The sequence below is a fragment of the Petromyzon marinus genome, chromosome 6 (assembly GCF_048934315.1).
Source record: "Petromyzon marinus isolate PM22_M1 ecotype Great Lakes invasive population chromosome 6, UKy_Petmar_22M1.pri1.0, whole genome shotgun sequence".
Lineage (NCBI taxonomy): Eukaryota > Metazoa > Chordata > Hyperoartia > Petromyzontiformes > Petromyzontidae > Petromyzon > Petromyzon marinus.
Genome location: NC_133672.1, coordinates 5,364,067 through 5,379,528, shown reverse-complemented (window position 1 = coordinate 5,379,528; position 15,462 = coordinate 5,364,067). Strand labels below are relative to the sequence as shown.

General features: G+C 47.6%; 1 protein-coding gene across 1 annotated transcript in view; it reads right to left on the bottom strand.

Annotated features, from left to right (window-relative positions):
- The window catches only part of LOC116939783 (calpain-1 catalytic subunit-like), a 46,898-nt gene extending 32,284 nt beyond the window's left edge, over nucleotides 1–14,614 (bottom strand). Inside the window, exons 1-3 of the mRNA XM_032948587.2 lie at nucleotides 14,476–14,614; nucleotides 13,423–13,979; nucleotides 7,390–7,459 (exon numbers count right to left, since the gene is read on the bottom strand). Of these exons, the coding sequence (XP_032804478.1) occupies nucleotides 7,390–7,459; nucleotides 13,423–13,668 (316 nt within the window). The 5' untranslated portion in view covers nucleotides 13,669–13,979; nucleotides 14,476–14,614. The remainder of the gene's footprint in view (nucleotides 1–7,389; nucleotides 7,460–13,422; nucleotides 13,980–14,475) is intronic.
- Nucleotides 14,615–15,462: the final 848 nt, after the last annotated feature.

Genomic DNA, 15,462 nt, shown 5'->3' with positions numbered 1-15,462 from the left:
GAGACTCAAACGAGCATGGGAACAATGTGGAAATTCCACATTTCTACAACGGGAGCCAGTATATTCATCGGGTAACCACTATTGGAAAGCGCCTCGTCTGTGTGTGGGTTATCAAAGACGTGGCTATACGGTAACAAACCGACAATAGTTCCCTGTCAAAGAGTTTGCAATTATTAGGTGGGACCAATTAGCATGGTGAAGCATGATCATAAAACCGCACAACTGACAAGGTACGGCCAAAACCAACAGTGTATTGACAAAGGATAGTACATTACAGTATTATACGACTGTGTGTGTTCTTCTGAATTGTATGAATACAGTGCAGTGTTGCAGGAGGAATTCTGGTTTGGATTTACAATCGCATACCGGGCAGAATTCCTTTTCACATTTGCGAGAGTTTAGTTTCAGCGGAAGCAGCAGGCTGCGTGCATCGTTGGTGAAGAACAGTATGACTGCGTGCACAAACGTAATTTTAAAGGTATATATATATACTCCCGATAACATTAACGTTCATCCCTAAATTCACTGCTGGGTGAAAAGGCCTCCCCACATTGTGTCGGTCACAGGGCTAATTGTTTCACCATACTTCACCACGCCGGTCAGCGCAGGTTGGTGGGGGGAGGGCCCAGAATTGGTTGAGATATCACTCGCCACTGACGTTAGCCAGGCCCGGAACTGCCATCCAGGCCGTTGGGTTCATAGTGCGGTGCACGAACCACTACACCACCAAACCACCCTTTCGTTCATTTCACCAAGTTGACTTTGTTTCAATGGACTTCGCCAAATATCCTGCTCTTGCATTCACGCGAGTCAGATTTTAATTTGAATGTGTGACATGTATTCACGTTTTTATTTTACCTCTGATGCATTTCAAGGTCGCACTCTCCATTACAGTTCACTGTAACTGGAATATTATATTATAACTTAGAATGTTTGGTTTCATATACAGTCGTGTTGCTGAGGAACCACAGACAAGCGGGAAGGCAGCCAGGCAGTGAGCCAGTGCCAACCATTGCCCAAGCTCTCTAGTCCTCCATATAGTAAGATTTTCAGCCCACTAATAAAGGTTGTTTATACGTGGGAGGAAACCTAAGCGCCCTTAAGAAAACACACATGTGGCTTCCTCTTCTACTGAGACTCGGGAAAAGATCTGGGCACTTTGTAAAATGTTTAAGATGATGATGAATTAAGAGGGTGTCTTGGAGTGCATCACTGTCCAGAGAGTCGGCTTCGGTTGATAGCAGGCAGATTTTCTAAAAAGGGAGTGACTGCCGAGTGAACGCCACTGCGTGGAATCCACAGTGCGATAAAAATAGCGCGAAAGATGAGTAATTCGAGCCGTTCATTAGATAGAGCACGGAACACATCAGCTCTTAGCACGACTCCCGCCCAGCCACGATAACCCCAGACCTGTGTGAGATAGAATTTTGACGCGAAAGACTATGAACCCCAGGGTCAGAGTACAATGTAGAATTTTGACCCCTGAGAAAATAATATATATTGTGGCAATATGACTCTACCACCGAGTACTAGAATATTATACCGTGCTAGGATTATGATTAAGAGCGTTGACCTAAAGCTTCTGATTACAAGCCTTGTTTGCATTGGCTTTGTCTGTCTTGTGCTGTGATCAATCTGCAGGTAAACTGCCCGAGATGATTTGCGTTTCAGGAAATGTAACAATTAACTTTTATTTATATTTGCAATGTTTCTATTCCGCATGTGATAGTTGTTTTTGTTCGGATTTCTATTTCATTGCTGTAATTTCTTTATTTATATTTTTTTTATTTGGTGCCCCGGATTACTCTTCCAAACGAGGCTGCCCTGATGGCTCGAGTTCTCACCCGGTTAAACAAAATAAAAATTGAACATTAAACTTATATTAACATATGAGACTAATAGGCTAACTCCCAAACATCACTACTGCGAGGGAAAATTCTGAATGACCCAAAGCGGATGGGGGATTCAACTACCACCGCAGGGGGGGGGGGGGGATTAATATTGCATTCTGACCCCGGGGTCAGAATTCTACAGGAGTCACAATACTACCACAAAAATAGTATCAGAACTGAGTATCAGAACTGCCCTACACTCTGCCCTGCCCCTTCCGTCTGCCATTACCGCAGACCTACCCTGTCCTGTACATGCCCCGCAAGGTCTGCTTGAGCCTGGTCTTGGGGATTAGAGCAGTGTTGCATCTGCAGTGGTGAAACCTGTCAGGCAGCCAGACTTAATATTCCATTCGTTTTGTTTTCAGTGGGTTTTTTTTGTTTGGCATCTGCGAGCGGTGTGTGAACAGTTTAGGATCGTATTACAAGCGCACACACACAAAGATATATCCCCCGGGGGTGGCCACACTGACGGGGCAAGTGACGTTTTTTGAGTGAGCTCCTATTAACGTTGAAATGGCACACAAGGAGGGGGGGTATAGCACCACGCACGGCTACCATTCTCTCCCCATTGATATTTTTACACACGACACCAAAGGACTCATTTATGGCCGAGTCAACATAGGGGACACCCAGGACTGATTAAGATGAGTACTTGTTACTGAAAGCATAGCCAGGAATGGAACTCGGTGGCGAGTCTGTTAACTACATCGCCTGGTATACAGGAGGTTGTGGATCCCGACCCTGATGTCTGTATATTTTGAGTTTTCATGTTCTCCCCGTGCATACGTGGATTTTTTTATCTGGTCCTCCAGTTTTACCCTCCACGTTTAGAAACATGCATTTAGGGTAATTTGCTGCTAGAAATTTCCACATCATAAGCCACTTCGTAGAGCCATTGTGGCCAGGTCGCTTCTGAACAAGAGCAACATAGAGCTCAGTAGGCCTCACCTGGTAAAATTTTAAAAATATATAAAATTTGGTTTAGTTTTAACTCGGAATGCTGTGTCTAGTCCAGTTCGCTAACACCGCTGCGCCACCAAATAGTGCGTACGCCCGCAGCGTTGCACCTACAGCATGCACTGCCTCACCGATCCCCCCCCATCCCGCCTCCCCCCAGAAGTGAGTGAAATCTGAACCGTGCCTGATCAGTCCCAATACACCACCAGCGTCACCAACAAGCACTTGAAAGCGGAATGAAGGTTGGCCAACAACCCCCCATGACCGACATGGTGTGGGGGGGAAGAGGCCTTCATCCAGCAGTGGATTGATAAAGGAATGACACATTATTTATTATTACGTTTAATCTGCCGTGATGGGGCACATACACGCGTATTCATTTGCAGAAAACGAATAAAATTAGCGGCCTCGTGTGTCCGTAGCAGTTGAGAATGTAGGTAAAGTCTAAAATTGGTTTCGATTATCAGCAAGACATCTCGACAACAGTGACAGATCCAACATGTGCCCGTCTTCTCATCTGATATGGAAGTCCCCCGCTCTCGTCTTGATACTGAATTGTCTCGTTTTATACAGAACCATCGTCTTCATCCGATAGAGAACCTTGTTCTTCACCCACACACAACCAGTCTATCTAATATAGAACACTTGTCTCAATCCCAGAAATAACCCAATTCTCCTATAAAGGTCCCGTGTCGTCTCCGATACAGAACCCTTATCTGATCCGAATATTGAACCTACATTACATCTCAAGGGTCCTAATACAATCCCATACAGCATTTTTACAGCACTTCGCCCCCCCCCCAACACACGCTTTATTAAATCCATATAACAAACAAATGAACATGTGTGTGTGTGTGTGAGAGAGAGAATAGAGGGCGAGTTTCTGATTAATTCCTCTTCCCACTCGTGCGTTAAAAAGGCGTCTCCGTAAACGGTTGACTAGTAAGAGACAATGTTATTGACGGTTACGCTCCGTACCCCCAGGGCGAGTCAGCTGATCCCCACCCACCACTCTCGACCTACCCCCCCCTGCTAGCATCACAGTACTTCTCCCCCCCCCCCCCCCCCCACAATTTAAAATATCTCAACTCTCACCAAACGCGAGCACGCCGAGCCACGCGCGAGTAACAGAGCTGACATCGGTGAACACGACGGAACCAAGTGCAGGTGATCATCGATTATAATCGATAAATCATCCGGCGGTCCTGAGCCGATCTGGCGAAACCGGCAAAACCGCTCCAGAGGCTGTAACCCAGTAACGGCGATCGTCACACGCGTGGTTGTTGAAACAAGAGCCTAAGTAGTGCAACGTGCATCACCCCACGCGGAGTCTTTCGAGATTGCCGTGGTAAGTACGGTCCCGTAAATACAGCAACTTTTTTTACAGGAAGATGTTTATTCGCGTCGCTTTGTATGTTTATTTGTGTCAACTTCTGATAGGAAACAAATTAAAAACACCAATAAAACATATACTCAACACCTAAAAACATGATGTCATGCAAGCATGCGCAAAAATAAGCTAATTTAAATAATGATTGAGTGATTATCCGGCGTTTTTGAAAATCCTGCACCTCCTTCCCCCCCAAAGTCACCGGATAACCGATTATCTACTGTATAAACACGCATTAACTTGCTGCAAACACCTTACTAAATAGAGGACTGCAGAACTTGGACTCTTGTTGTTGCCAGCTAGCTCACTACCTGACTTGCCTTCCAACTTAATCTGTGGTTTCTCAGCACAGTGATAACGACGGTATAGAAAACTTCAGCAGTAAATGTTCCTGTTGGGTTTATAAACAAAGAAACAAATCTCCCATATAGCTTTTACCAGACTGTTAGGGCAAGTGCTGTGAGCAAGAACCTTACTACTTACTAAATAGAGGACTGCAGAACTTGGACTCTTGTTGTTGCCAGCTAGCTCACTACCTGACTTGCCTTCCAACTTAATCTGTGGTTTCTCAGCACAGTGATAACGACGGTATAGAAAACTTCAGCAGTAAATGTTCCTGTTGGGTTTATAAACAAAGAAACAAATCTCCCATATAGCTTTTACCAGACTGTTAGGGCAAGTGCTGTGAGCAAGAACCTATGAAGGCCGGCGCAGCGCACGAGGGAGTTGGGTGGTTTGTAAATAGCCACTCGCGCACACAATCACACACACACATACAGGCAAGTCCACTCGCTCACATACACATACAAACACAACACTGAGACCCAGTCCCCATCCTATGGGCGTGTCCATGCAAGGATATACCTTGCACCTGGACATTGTTCCTTTCCATTGTTTTGGTTGGGGTCAGGTATCCAAGATATGACTCTCTGAAAAAAAATATAGGCTTTACCCTTTCTCGCAAAAAAAACAGGTGTTAAGATGTTCGGACACCAAATAGACACCCATTTCGTCTTAACACCTGTTTCACTGCCAAAAAGGGGTAAAGCCTATTCGTAAAAAAAATCATCGTCTTGATACTGCCAAAAAGGTCCCATAGATATGACTCTCTCTTCATACAAACTAAACTAACTACACGTGCGATTCGGTGCACAGCCGTTGAACACCACCGAATTCACGCTGCCAAGTGGCCAGGAGATGACAGTGAAGCAAGGGATTCCAGGATCCATCTGTGCAGAGCTCTGGGTTGTTATCCCCTCGTATACACCTATAGAGGGCAGCATGACATATACACATTCTCACATACAGTCACACATGAGTGCAGTTACACACATACATGCACATACACACATAGTTTCACAAATACACACACACACACGTGTAGTCACACGTGCACACAAGTGCAGTCATATGCAGCAGGAAGTGGTAGGTGGGGGTGGAAGGGAGTAAAGCAGGAGAGAGACCTGGGAGGAAGAGGAAGGTGGCGTACAGTGGTTAGAAATTATGCGTCACAGCGCTGGGTTGGGGAAATACCATTAAAGGCGAAAATATACACAGATGGGGGCTCGGTCTCATTGCAAAAACTAAACGAAAGTCCGTCAGCCCATCAATGTTTTCCTGCAGCATACGTTTAGACTTTAGACGGAAACACCGTGGACCTGTTTCAGCCTCGCTTGAGTCTGAGGTTCAAACCCGCTCCAACAACTGGCTGGGAGACACGTAATAAAGATTTTTTTTTATTGGCTTCAACAATTTTGAATGCTGGTGGCGGGTTTTAACGACACATTTATACATTTACGCGATCTAACCTAAAAAAATCTCTATTATGGATTATATTGGTCGCGAAAGCCTGCCTGTTAAATTGTATTTTACATGCAAGTGGGTTTAGTTTCGTAATCACTGAAATAAAACACCGCGTCATGTAATCTGTCCGCCTGTGGGGTGGGGGGCATGAGTGCCGGAAGCGGTGTTTGTGCAAAGAAGTTCTGACTTCACTGAGTCACACCAGCAAGGAATGGTCCCATAAATAAACTATACTGGGCTCTTCAGTTTCAAATTCTCAGCCAAGGTCGACAGAAGTCTGCACAGCTCTAAAATCAGGGGTTCCTTAACTGGAGGCCCGCAAAAGTGCTTGCACTGATGAAAGCACCTCCAATTAGCACGGTTGGCCACGTACGGTGCGAAAGAAATTCAACATACATACAACTGGCCCGCCGACGCGTGGCTCACCAAGACACAGAACCACCAGATCGGTGAGATGAGCGGGGGAAAAAACAGTCAGGGTTGAGAGAGCTGCCCACAAGATACGGCAAATCCTCGCTTAACGCGTATTCACACAACACGTTTTTGCTGTAACGCAGTTCTTCCATTGGGGGATTTTTTTTCACACAACGCACACCGTTATAATGCAGAACGTGCCCCGTTATAACCCGGTTTCTCAGCGGTTGATGACGAATGACGTTCTTGAGCAGTGCGGCTGAGCGTTATGATACAGTATGGGGAATGACACAGTAATGTGGCGGCGTACCCTCGGTTATTTGCCCCGCCGTTTTACTGTGTGCGCATATCGTATCCCGACAAACTTTATCATTGTTATATTTTTTTTATGAGGAAACTGTTTTGAGTTCACGCGATTTCACTTACCGCAGCTCTTTTTCAGGAACGCATCTAATACCTGCGTTAAACGAGGACTCGCTGTATCCGGGTCAAGGGCCACATTTATTGATATGACCCGATGGACAGACGAGGTGTGTGTCTAAAAGATAATGATTTTATGGAGAGTATATTGTGTGGCGGGGGAGGCGGCAGGGGACAGGCGGTAGAAGGTCGCCCAGATGATGCGTCTCTCTTTAATGGACGAGGGAACACACTCATGTCAGAGACATAATGTTTGCTGTAAAGAAGAGGAAGTGGAATAAGGCACGGATACATCGCCAGATGGGATGATGGCCCGTGTGTGGCTGAGACCAACGGCAGTGGCAGCCAAAGAAAATCACTCCGCCCCCTTCCCCCCCACCCCTTACAGAGGATGTCCACGCAAAGGTGGAGCGATTAAAATCCGATCCTGCAAAGGCGCTAGATGGATCGTGGCACCGCAAGTGGATAGATTATGGCTGACGATGATAATATAGGGGGAAGGGGTGGACTTACCCAGAGCTCCCTGGCAGATATCTGTGCGTAATGCACCGCCAACCACAAACTGCGGGTTGCTGCAGATATCCTGCGCACGGGACACACGGTAGGGGTGCAACCATTCATCGGTTAATATCGAGTAGAGTGGAGTGTAAAAATGTATTATGTACAGCTTATGTGAATACAATTTTTTTTTATTTTGTTACTGTATATACAACCTTACTTTCTAATAAGACAGACTAAGCGACGTAGTACAGGTAATACATAAGGAGACAAAAATGATAAAACTATGTTTAAATGGAAATGCAGGTAGATTCATGGCAATTGACATGGGTGGAGGGTTGGAGGGAAAATTGAAGCAACTTGCGGAGTGTGTGGACTTGCAGTTCCTTGTCTTAACGGTTCATGGGTAATGTCAAATTGTCAAGATTACTCGATTTTCACAAACATCAAGCCAACAATACATTGTTCAGTTAATAAAAAAAACATTCAAGTGACTAACAGGGCAATTGACATTTGGACTGGGGTGGGGGCGCCTATGGTCACCTAGTGGAGCAAAATCCATGTCTTCACTATATATAGCCCATGGCCACATGAGGCCTACCACTTAACGATAGCCCCGCAAACGATATCTAGTCACCACAAGCATCATAGCGACATTGATTGGGTACGAAAGGGATGTCTCGTTTTTTAATTCTACTTGGAACATTGTGTTTGGAGGTTTAGTGTACTTGGCCATTTCTCTCACTGCAAGGGCTTCCTGCTATGTACGTGAAAATTGCGTGGCCCGCCAAAGGTAAATGAAAGTCCTATTTGACCCTCAGTCATGAACAGGTAAACCCCATGAGGACGTTTATAGCCCGCTAGTAGTATTAAAACGTGTGCGCACATTTTGTCGCGTGCAATTAAACTCTCTAAAATGTACAATGATTAAATATTGTGGAGAAAAAAACACGGAAAGAACGCAGTCAGTCTTAGGGCAAGGACATCGCAGAGCCACCAAGTACAAAGACCCCCCCCTCCTGCCCCCCCCCCCCCCGTATAGCCTGAACAAACTTGTGGCAAGTGCTGTTAGCGAGTAGCACCTCTGAAGGCCAGCACGGTACACGAGGAGGGTGGGTGGCCAGCACCACGCCCGACCGCCTTTGTCTCCCCAGTGGTGATGATTTTACACACTGCACCAGGTACTAATTTGAGGCTGAGCGGGGATCCAACTGGATTCATAGCACTGCACGCGAACCACTACTCCACTGCGTACAAAGACAAAGATCCCCCGTGTAGTATGAACAGACTGTTGGGGCAAGTATAATGTCAGAATGGATAAAGCCTTTTTTAATCTTAATACTGGAAAAGGGTTTCCATAAATACAACCCTGAAACATGCATTATCAAACCATAAAAGTGGTGTTTTCCTGTAATAAAAACCCCGCTATTAAAAAAAAAATTGAACTTTTACATGCAAACAAGTAAAGCACAACCAAAGTATTGACACATTACAGGGGCAATCCCACCGCACGTTATTGATTAAGCTAACCTTGATGTGGTGGTAGTGTATCTACATTTATGATAGCATTGCGAAATATACTGTATTCTAAGGCAGAACCGCAGCGTGATAAGGAACTCACTTCACGGGCATTCCTCGTGTGAACGAAAGAAACCCTTGTACCCATTAACAGCAGCTCTTAAAACCCATGTCATCTTTTTCGAACTGATACCAGCGTTCATGTCAAAGACGCTAAGGCTACAACTAATCTGAAAAAGAAAAACTTAACCCGGTAAAGCGTGCAACGTTGCCAACGTGGTTGGAACCATTTGGTTGGAACCATTGAACCAACATTGGCCGAAAGTGTCCCTGCACACTCCGCTTGTTGGCCAGAAACGGATCCAATTCATGAATCCGTATAAATAATCTCTTTGTACCGCCTTGCCGGGTGTTTGAGGGGTTAACATACCTGTCAACCCTTTATCAGTGCCCTACCTTATTACAGATCAATGCAGATCTTATTGGTCACCCCGTGCTCCTTATAAATCTCAACGTTCATCCCTACAAGTCCCATCACAAGGGAGAAACATAACACAAATATATAAAACTACTGTTTGCCCGTATTGAAATGGCTGTACGCCGTATGGACCTGAGAACACAATTCCCCTGTACAAGAATACGGGGTAAACCATATGGGTTGACACGGTATGAGTTTATTAGGGGAATGTTGGCGTAAACGAACCGCATGGCCTCACCCTAACAAACAAACGTGTATCGCTGTATTGGCTACCAAACCCTACTTACTGCCTTAAGTTAATGTCACAACAAAGTGCATCCCGAGTGGTGATAAAGAAGCCTTTAAAGCGACTTCAGAAGTCGCTAACACTGCTCGGCCTGAGAGTTACACATATTAAATTATCCCGCATTGAAAGCATATCTTTAATACACTTGTAATGCAGTTAGACGTTTTATTTGAACGTCACTTTAAGCTGCCGGAGTCGCTATAACTTCGGAGAGCTAATACGAGACGAAAAAAAATATATAAAAATAACATCTGTGTAATGGTTCACCATCCCCCCTCACTAAATTTAAACCCCCCCTCTCCACCACGCGCATGATGGTATCGCCTCCAACCAATGGGGCACTTGGGACACTTGGACCAGACCGCCGATTGGACGACACCACTAAAGGAAATGGATGTGGGGTGGATTTACCAATGCCAAGAAGTCGTGTGTGTATATGTGTACAGACCATCAACTGCGATTTAAAGCCAAACGGATGTTACTGCTGTTTTAGCACATCTCAATACAACCGCATCTGGAGACGCCGTACGAAACGGTGGGCACATTCATTGTATATTTATAATTTGTCCGCTTTAGTAATGTACAGGCCCTTTGTCAATCAGCTGCTGGAGAAAAGATGACCCCCGCCCTGTCTGCTCATGGAAGCTGTTTGACCATACTTCATAGAACTCTGGTGGTCGGGTTCTCATACCTGTCAATACCTTATCAGTGCCTACCTTATTACAGACCAATTCAGACCTTATTGGTCACCCCGTTCCCTTATAAATCTCAATGTTCTATTGGGGCAAAATCCATGTCTTCGATTTATATGGCCCATGGCCACATGAGGCCTACCACTTAACGATAGCCCCGCAAACGATATCTAGTCACCACAAGCATCATAGCGACATGGATTGGGTACAAAAGGGATGTCTCGTTTTTTAAATTCTACTTGGAACATTGTGTTTGGAGGTTTAGTGTACTCGGCCATTTCTCTCACTGCAAGGGCTTCCTGCTATGTACGTGGAAATTGCGTGGCCCGACAAAGGTAAATGAAAGTCCTATTTGACCCTCAGTCATGAACAGGTAAACCCCATGAGGAAGTTTATAGCCCGCTAGTAGTATTAAAACGTGTGCGCGAATTTTGTCGCGTGCAATTAAACTCTCTAAAATGTACAATGGTGAAATATTCTGGAGTTAAATATTCTGGAGAAAAAACACGGAAAAAATGCAGTCAGTCTTAGGGCAAGGACATCGCAGAGCCACCAAGTACAAAGACCCCCCCCCCCCCCCCCGTATAGCCTGAACAAACTTGTGGCAAGTGCTGTTAGCGAGTAGCACCTCTGAAGGCCAGCACGGTACACGAGGGGGGTGGGTGGCCAGCACCACGCCCGACCGCCTTTGTCTCCCCAGTGGTGATGATTTTACACACTGCACCAGCTACTAATTTGAGGGTGAGTCGACCTAGGGGAGCGCCTGGACCGGTCCCTTGGTTCGAAGCACTGCGCGCTAACCACTACTCCACCGCTCTCTACCATTTACAATCTGGCTCTCCAACACACCGCTGTGCTGTACCAGTGAGGAATTGGCACGTTCTGTTTACGTGACAACCCTTACTAGCTGGCTGTGTCGGGTGGTGGCAGGTTTAACGACACATTTATATATTTACACGATCTAACCCCAAAAAAACCTATATTATGGATATTGGTCGTGAAAGCCTACGTGTTAAACCAATTCAGACCTTATTGGTCACCCTGTGCCCTTATAAATCTCAACGTTCATCCTACAAAGTCCCATCACGAGAGAAACACGCCGTATGGATCTGAAAACTCAATTTCCCTGTACAATAATACGGGGTAAAACCGTATGGGTTACTCACGCAGTGCGCTCACCGCTGTCCCACCGTTCCACCCATATTTACATTTGCTGGATTTTAAATATTTTTTTTTAAACCTGACAGCCGCTTATAAGGACATTTTATTTCAACAATACAATAAGATATGGCCTGTGCATTGTGGCTGTCAGCCAAACAATTCCAACTCATGGACAAACATTATCTAGTGATGCTGCTGCTGCGTTGCCACTGATGCGCACAATGCACAATTAACGCACGCAAAAAAACGAATCACAGTCGTCAATAACACCGTGACTTTAAAAGTAGAAAATACATATATACACAATACAAAAGGCGACGTTTTGGCAATGGCCCTTCTTCGTAACACAATTCACTAACACAGGTGATAGCATGCGATGTGTCATGGTCATCAGGTGATGTCACCACTCCAAGTATTTAGGTTACTAGCATTTTGCCCGTCCAAGGATGGGTGGGTGTCGTGCAGTAAATCTGAAACTTGCAAGCGAAAATGCAGACCGCGACGTGATATGCATTGCATCCATTCGTGTGCAATTTGTAAGGGCGCGGTGACACAGACTTATTTCATTTTAAGGTTGTAATCCCTTGTTCATCATGACGTCCTCTTTACTTCGATGTCTCAACAGCGTGACGGAGATCACGTGACGTGGGGGTTCTGCCCTGGTAGTGAGGGTTGTGAGTTGACGCCCAGGAGGGGGGAGGAGGCGCCTCGCCCCCCCCCCCCCATGTGGAGTGACGTCAGCCGCTAATTATTATTCATGAGGGGGGGGCGTGTCCATTTGGAGGACGTCACCTGTTCATGATTATTAATGAGGGGGGCTGTTCGATGTGGAGTGACGTAACCTGCTCATGATTATTCATGAGGGGGGGGCCCATGTGGAGGACGTCACCCGCTCATGATTATTAATAAGGGGGGCTGGCCGACGTGTAGTGACGTCACGCGCGTTACACACTGACATTCTTGGGTAAATATAGTAGTAAATATGAAAGATTGAGCTGCAAAATAAGTCAATGTATATGTAAACTTCATGGGACCTCCTTTGGAAGTACCAAAATATTATAATAGTTTTTTCCCCTTTTTTTCTTGCTTAAAAACAGCTGTGTTAAGATGTTAAATCGCCAAACTGAAACCTTTTACAAAGAATGTCTTCATTAACCACAGTGCTTGTGGTCAGAATGCAAACAAAAAAACATACTCTGATAATATATGATGCATTGTCTTTGAAACAAGGAAAGCTGTCTCTGGTGTGGACCAATCAGTTTCAAAGACAATGCATCATATTATCAGAGTATGTTTTTTGTTTGCATTTTGACCACACGTATCGTGGTCACAATGCAAACATGATTCTTCGTAAAAGGTTTCAGTTTGGTGTTTTAACATCTCAACACAACTGTTTTGTTGCCAGAAAAAAGGGGGAAAAAAACCTATTATCATATGTAAACACTTGTATAATATTGTAAACTAGTGCCTTTAATTATTATTGTAGTCATCTTGACAATGCTGATGGCTTTGATCAGCTTGATGACGATGCACATTATGTTGCTGATGACGACGGTCGTGCAAGCGAGGTTGCGATGCTGCCTACCGCTGATGATCATGATGATGATGCTGCTATCGATGATTGCAACAACAACATTATTATTATTAACGACGCTGCTGATGATGCCGACCATTTCCGTGGACATGTCAGCGATGATGACGCCGTTGCTGCTTCAGTATACAGTATATTACCCATTACGGTGTTGACACGAATGACCCTACAACTATTGACAACATCACGCTGATGCATCACATGCTGCCCGACGCTGCCACTGACCACGCTTGCGTGCGTTGCCGACGACGAACAACAACAACAAGTATTATTATGTCGGCCACAACAATGACAACCAACCAAATAACCAACCACCACTCACCGGCGGTCTGCACCACTGCAATCCTCTGGTCTTGGACGAACCGGGCCCCAGCTCCTTGAAGCCCAGCGTGGACGCAGCGGCGGGGAAGCGGTCGTCTTCGAAGAGGCTTCCGCTCTCCAGGCATCTTTGGCGCAGTCGCTCGTAGTCCTGGCCCAGGTACTGGCTCGCCCTGTCGCAAGTCGCCCCGACGCCGTCAGCCCTCTGCAGCTCGCGCTGGAGACGCGCGGTGATGCCCAGTTGCGGCATGGTTTCTCAGCCGATGATGGAACTTCACCTTCCCACTCAACTCCCTCTCCTGCTTCTTCTCTCGTTGTCGTGGTAGCAGGAGGAGCAGCAGGAGGAGCAGCAGCTGTGGCGACGGGCAAGCAAGCAGTGATCTCGAACGGTGAGAGGTCGAGGGCTCGCACACCCACAAGACGACAGGCTCCAAATCACACCAGCGAGCCTCACCTCCACCCACAATGACACGCCTCCACCCACCAGCGAGCCTCCACCCACCCACCAGCGAGCCTCACCTCCACCCACCAGCGAGCCTCACCTCCACCCACAACGCAGCACTGTGGACCAAAGGCAGTGTGGTTAAGGTGGGACGGGGGAGGTGTGGGTGGGTTGGGGGGGGGTGTGGGTGGGTTGGGGGGGAGGTGTGGGTGGGTTGGGGGGGTTAACGTCCTAGCCTGGACCTGATAATGTTGCCGTGAAAGAGGCCCCAATGTGTAATGGGTGATAGACGTGAGCGTGGGGTGTTGCGTGTGTGTGTGTTGTCGAGTTAAAGGGACGTCGTGTTGAAGCGGTGAGTGGGTGTGGTGGTGGATGACATGCGTGAATGTGCGTGTGAGTCTTGGGGTGGACTCTATATGTATGTATATCCCTGTGCATGTATATCCCTGTGCATGTATATCCGTGTGTATGTTTCTATGCGTGTAAATCTCTATGCATGTGTTTGTGAGTATTGTACAGTATATACAGTACGCGTATATATCTTTTGCGTGTACGCATCTGTGTGTATATTTGAACATGTATATCTGCGTGTGTGTGTATCAGTGTGTATATTACCTGTACGTACTCTGTCCGTGTGTGTAAGTTGGTACGTGTACGGTATCTGTCCGTGTGTGTGTGTCCGCGTCTGCTGCATAAGTTACCACACCCAAATCCTCCCCTGCTCCGCTCCGGGCGAGTGACTCATGCGGGCTGCAAGCTCCGCCCACAGTGGGAGGGGTGGGGAGAGGGGTGGGGAGAGGGGTGGGAGGGGTGGGGAGAGGGGTGGGAGGGGTGGGGAGAGGGGTGGGAGGGGTGGGGAGAGGGGTGGGAGGGGTGGGGAGAGGGGTGGGGAGAGGGGTGGGAGGGGTGGGGAGAGGGGTGGGAGGGGTGGGGAGAGGGGTGGGAGGGGTGGGGAGAGGGGTGGGAGGGGTGGGGGGAGGGGTGGGAGGGGTGGGGGGAGGGGTGGGGAGAGGGGTGGGAGGGGTGGGGAGAGGGGTGGGGAGAGGGGTGGGAGGGGTGGGGAGAGGGGTGGGGAGAGGGGTGGGGAGAGGGGTGGGGAGAGGGGTGGGAGGGGTGGGGAGAGGGGTGGGGAGAGGGGTGGGGAGAGGGGTGGGGAGGGGTGGGGAGAGGGGTGGGAGGGGTAGGGAGAGGGGTGGGGAGAGGGGTGGGAGGGGTGGGGAGAGGGGTGGGGAGAGGGGTGGGAGAGGGGTGGGAGGGGTGGGGAGAGGGGTGGGAGGGGTGGGGAGAGGGGTGGGAGGGGTGGGGAGAGGGGTGGGAGGGGTGGGGAGAGGGGTGGGAGGGGTGGGGAGAGGGGTGGGGGGAGGGGTGGGGAGAGGGGTGGGGAGAGGGGTGGTGGGAGGGGTTGCGAGAGGGGTGGGAAGATTCGAGGGACTTGGTGGGGTGGGCCGGGGAGAGCGAGCGAGTATGCGGGAGATGGGAAGGCGTGTGAGAGGCAGAGAGAGAGAGCGCAATGGGGGCGAGAAGCAGAAAGAGATGGAGACGATCGAGTAGGACGAGGCAGAGAGAGATGGAGAGCGACTAAAAGGGAGAGATATAAATATG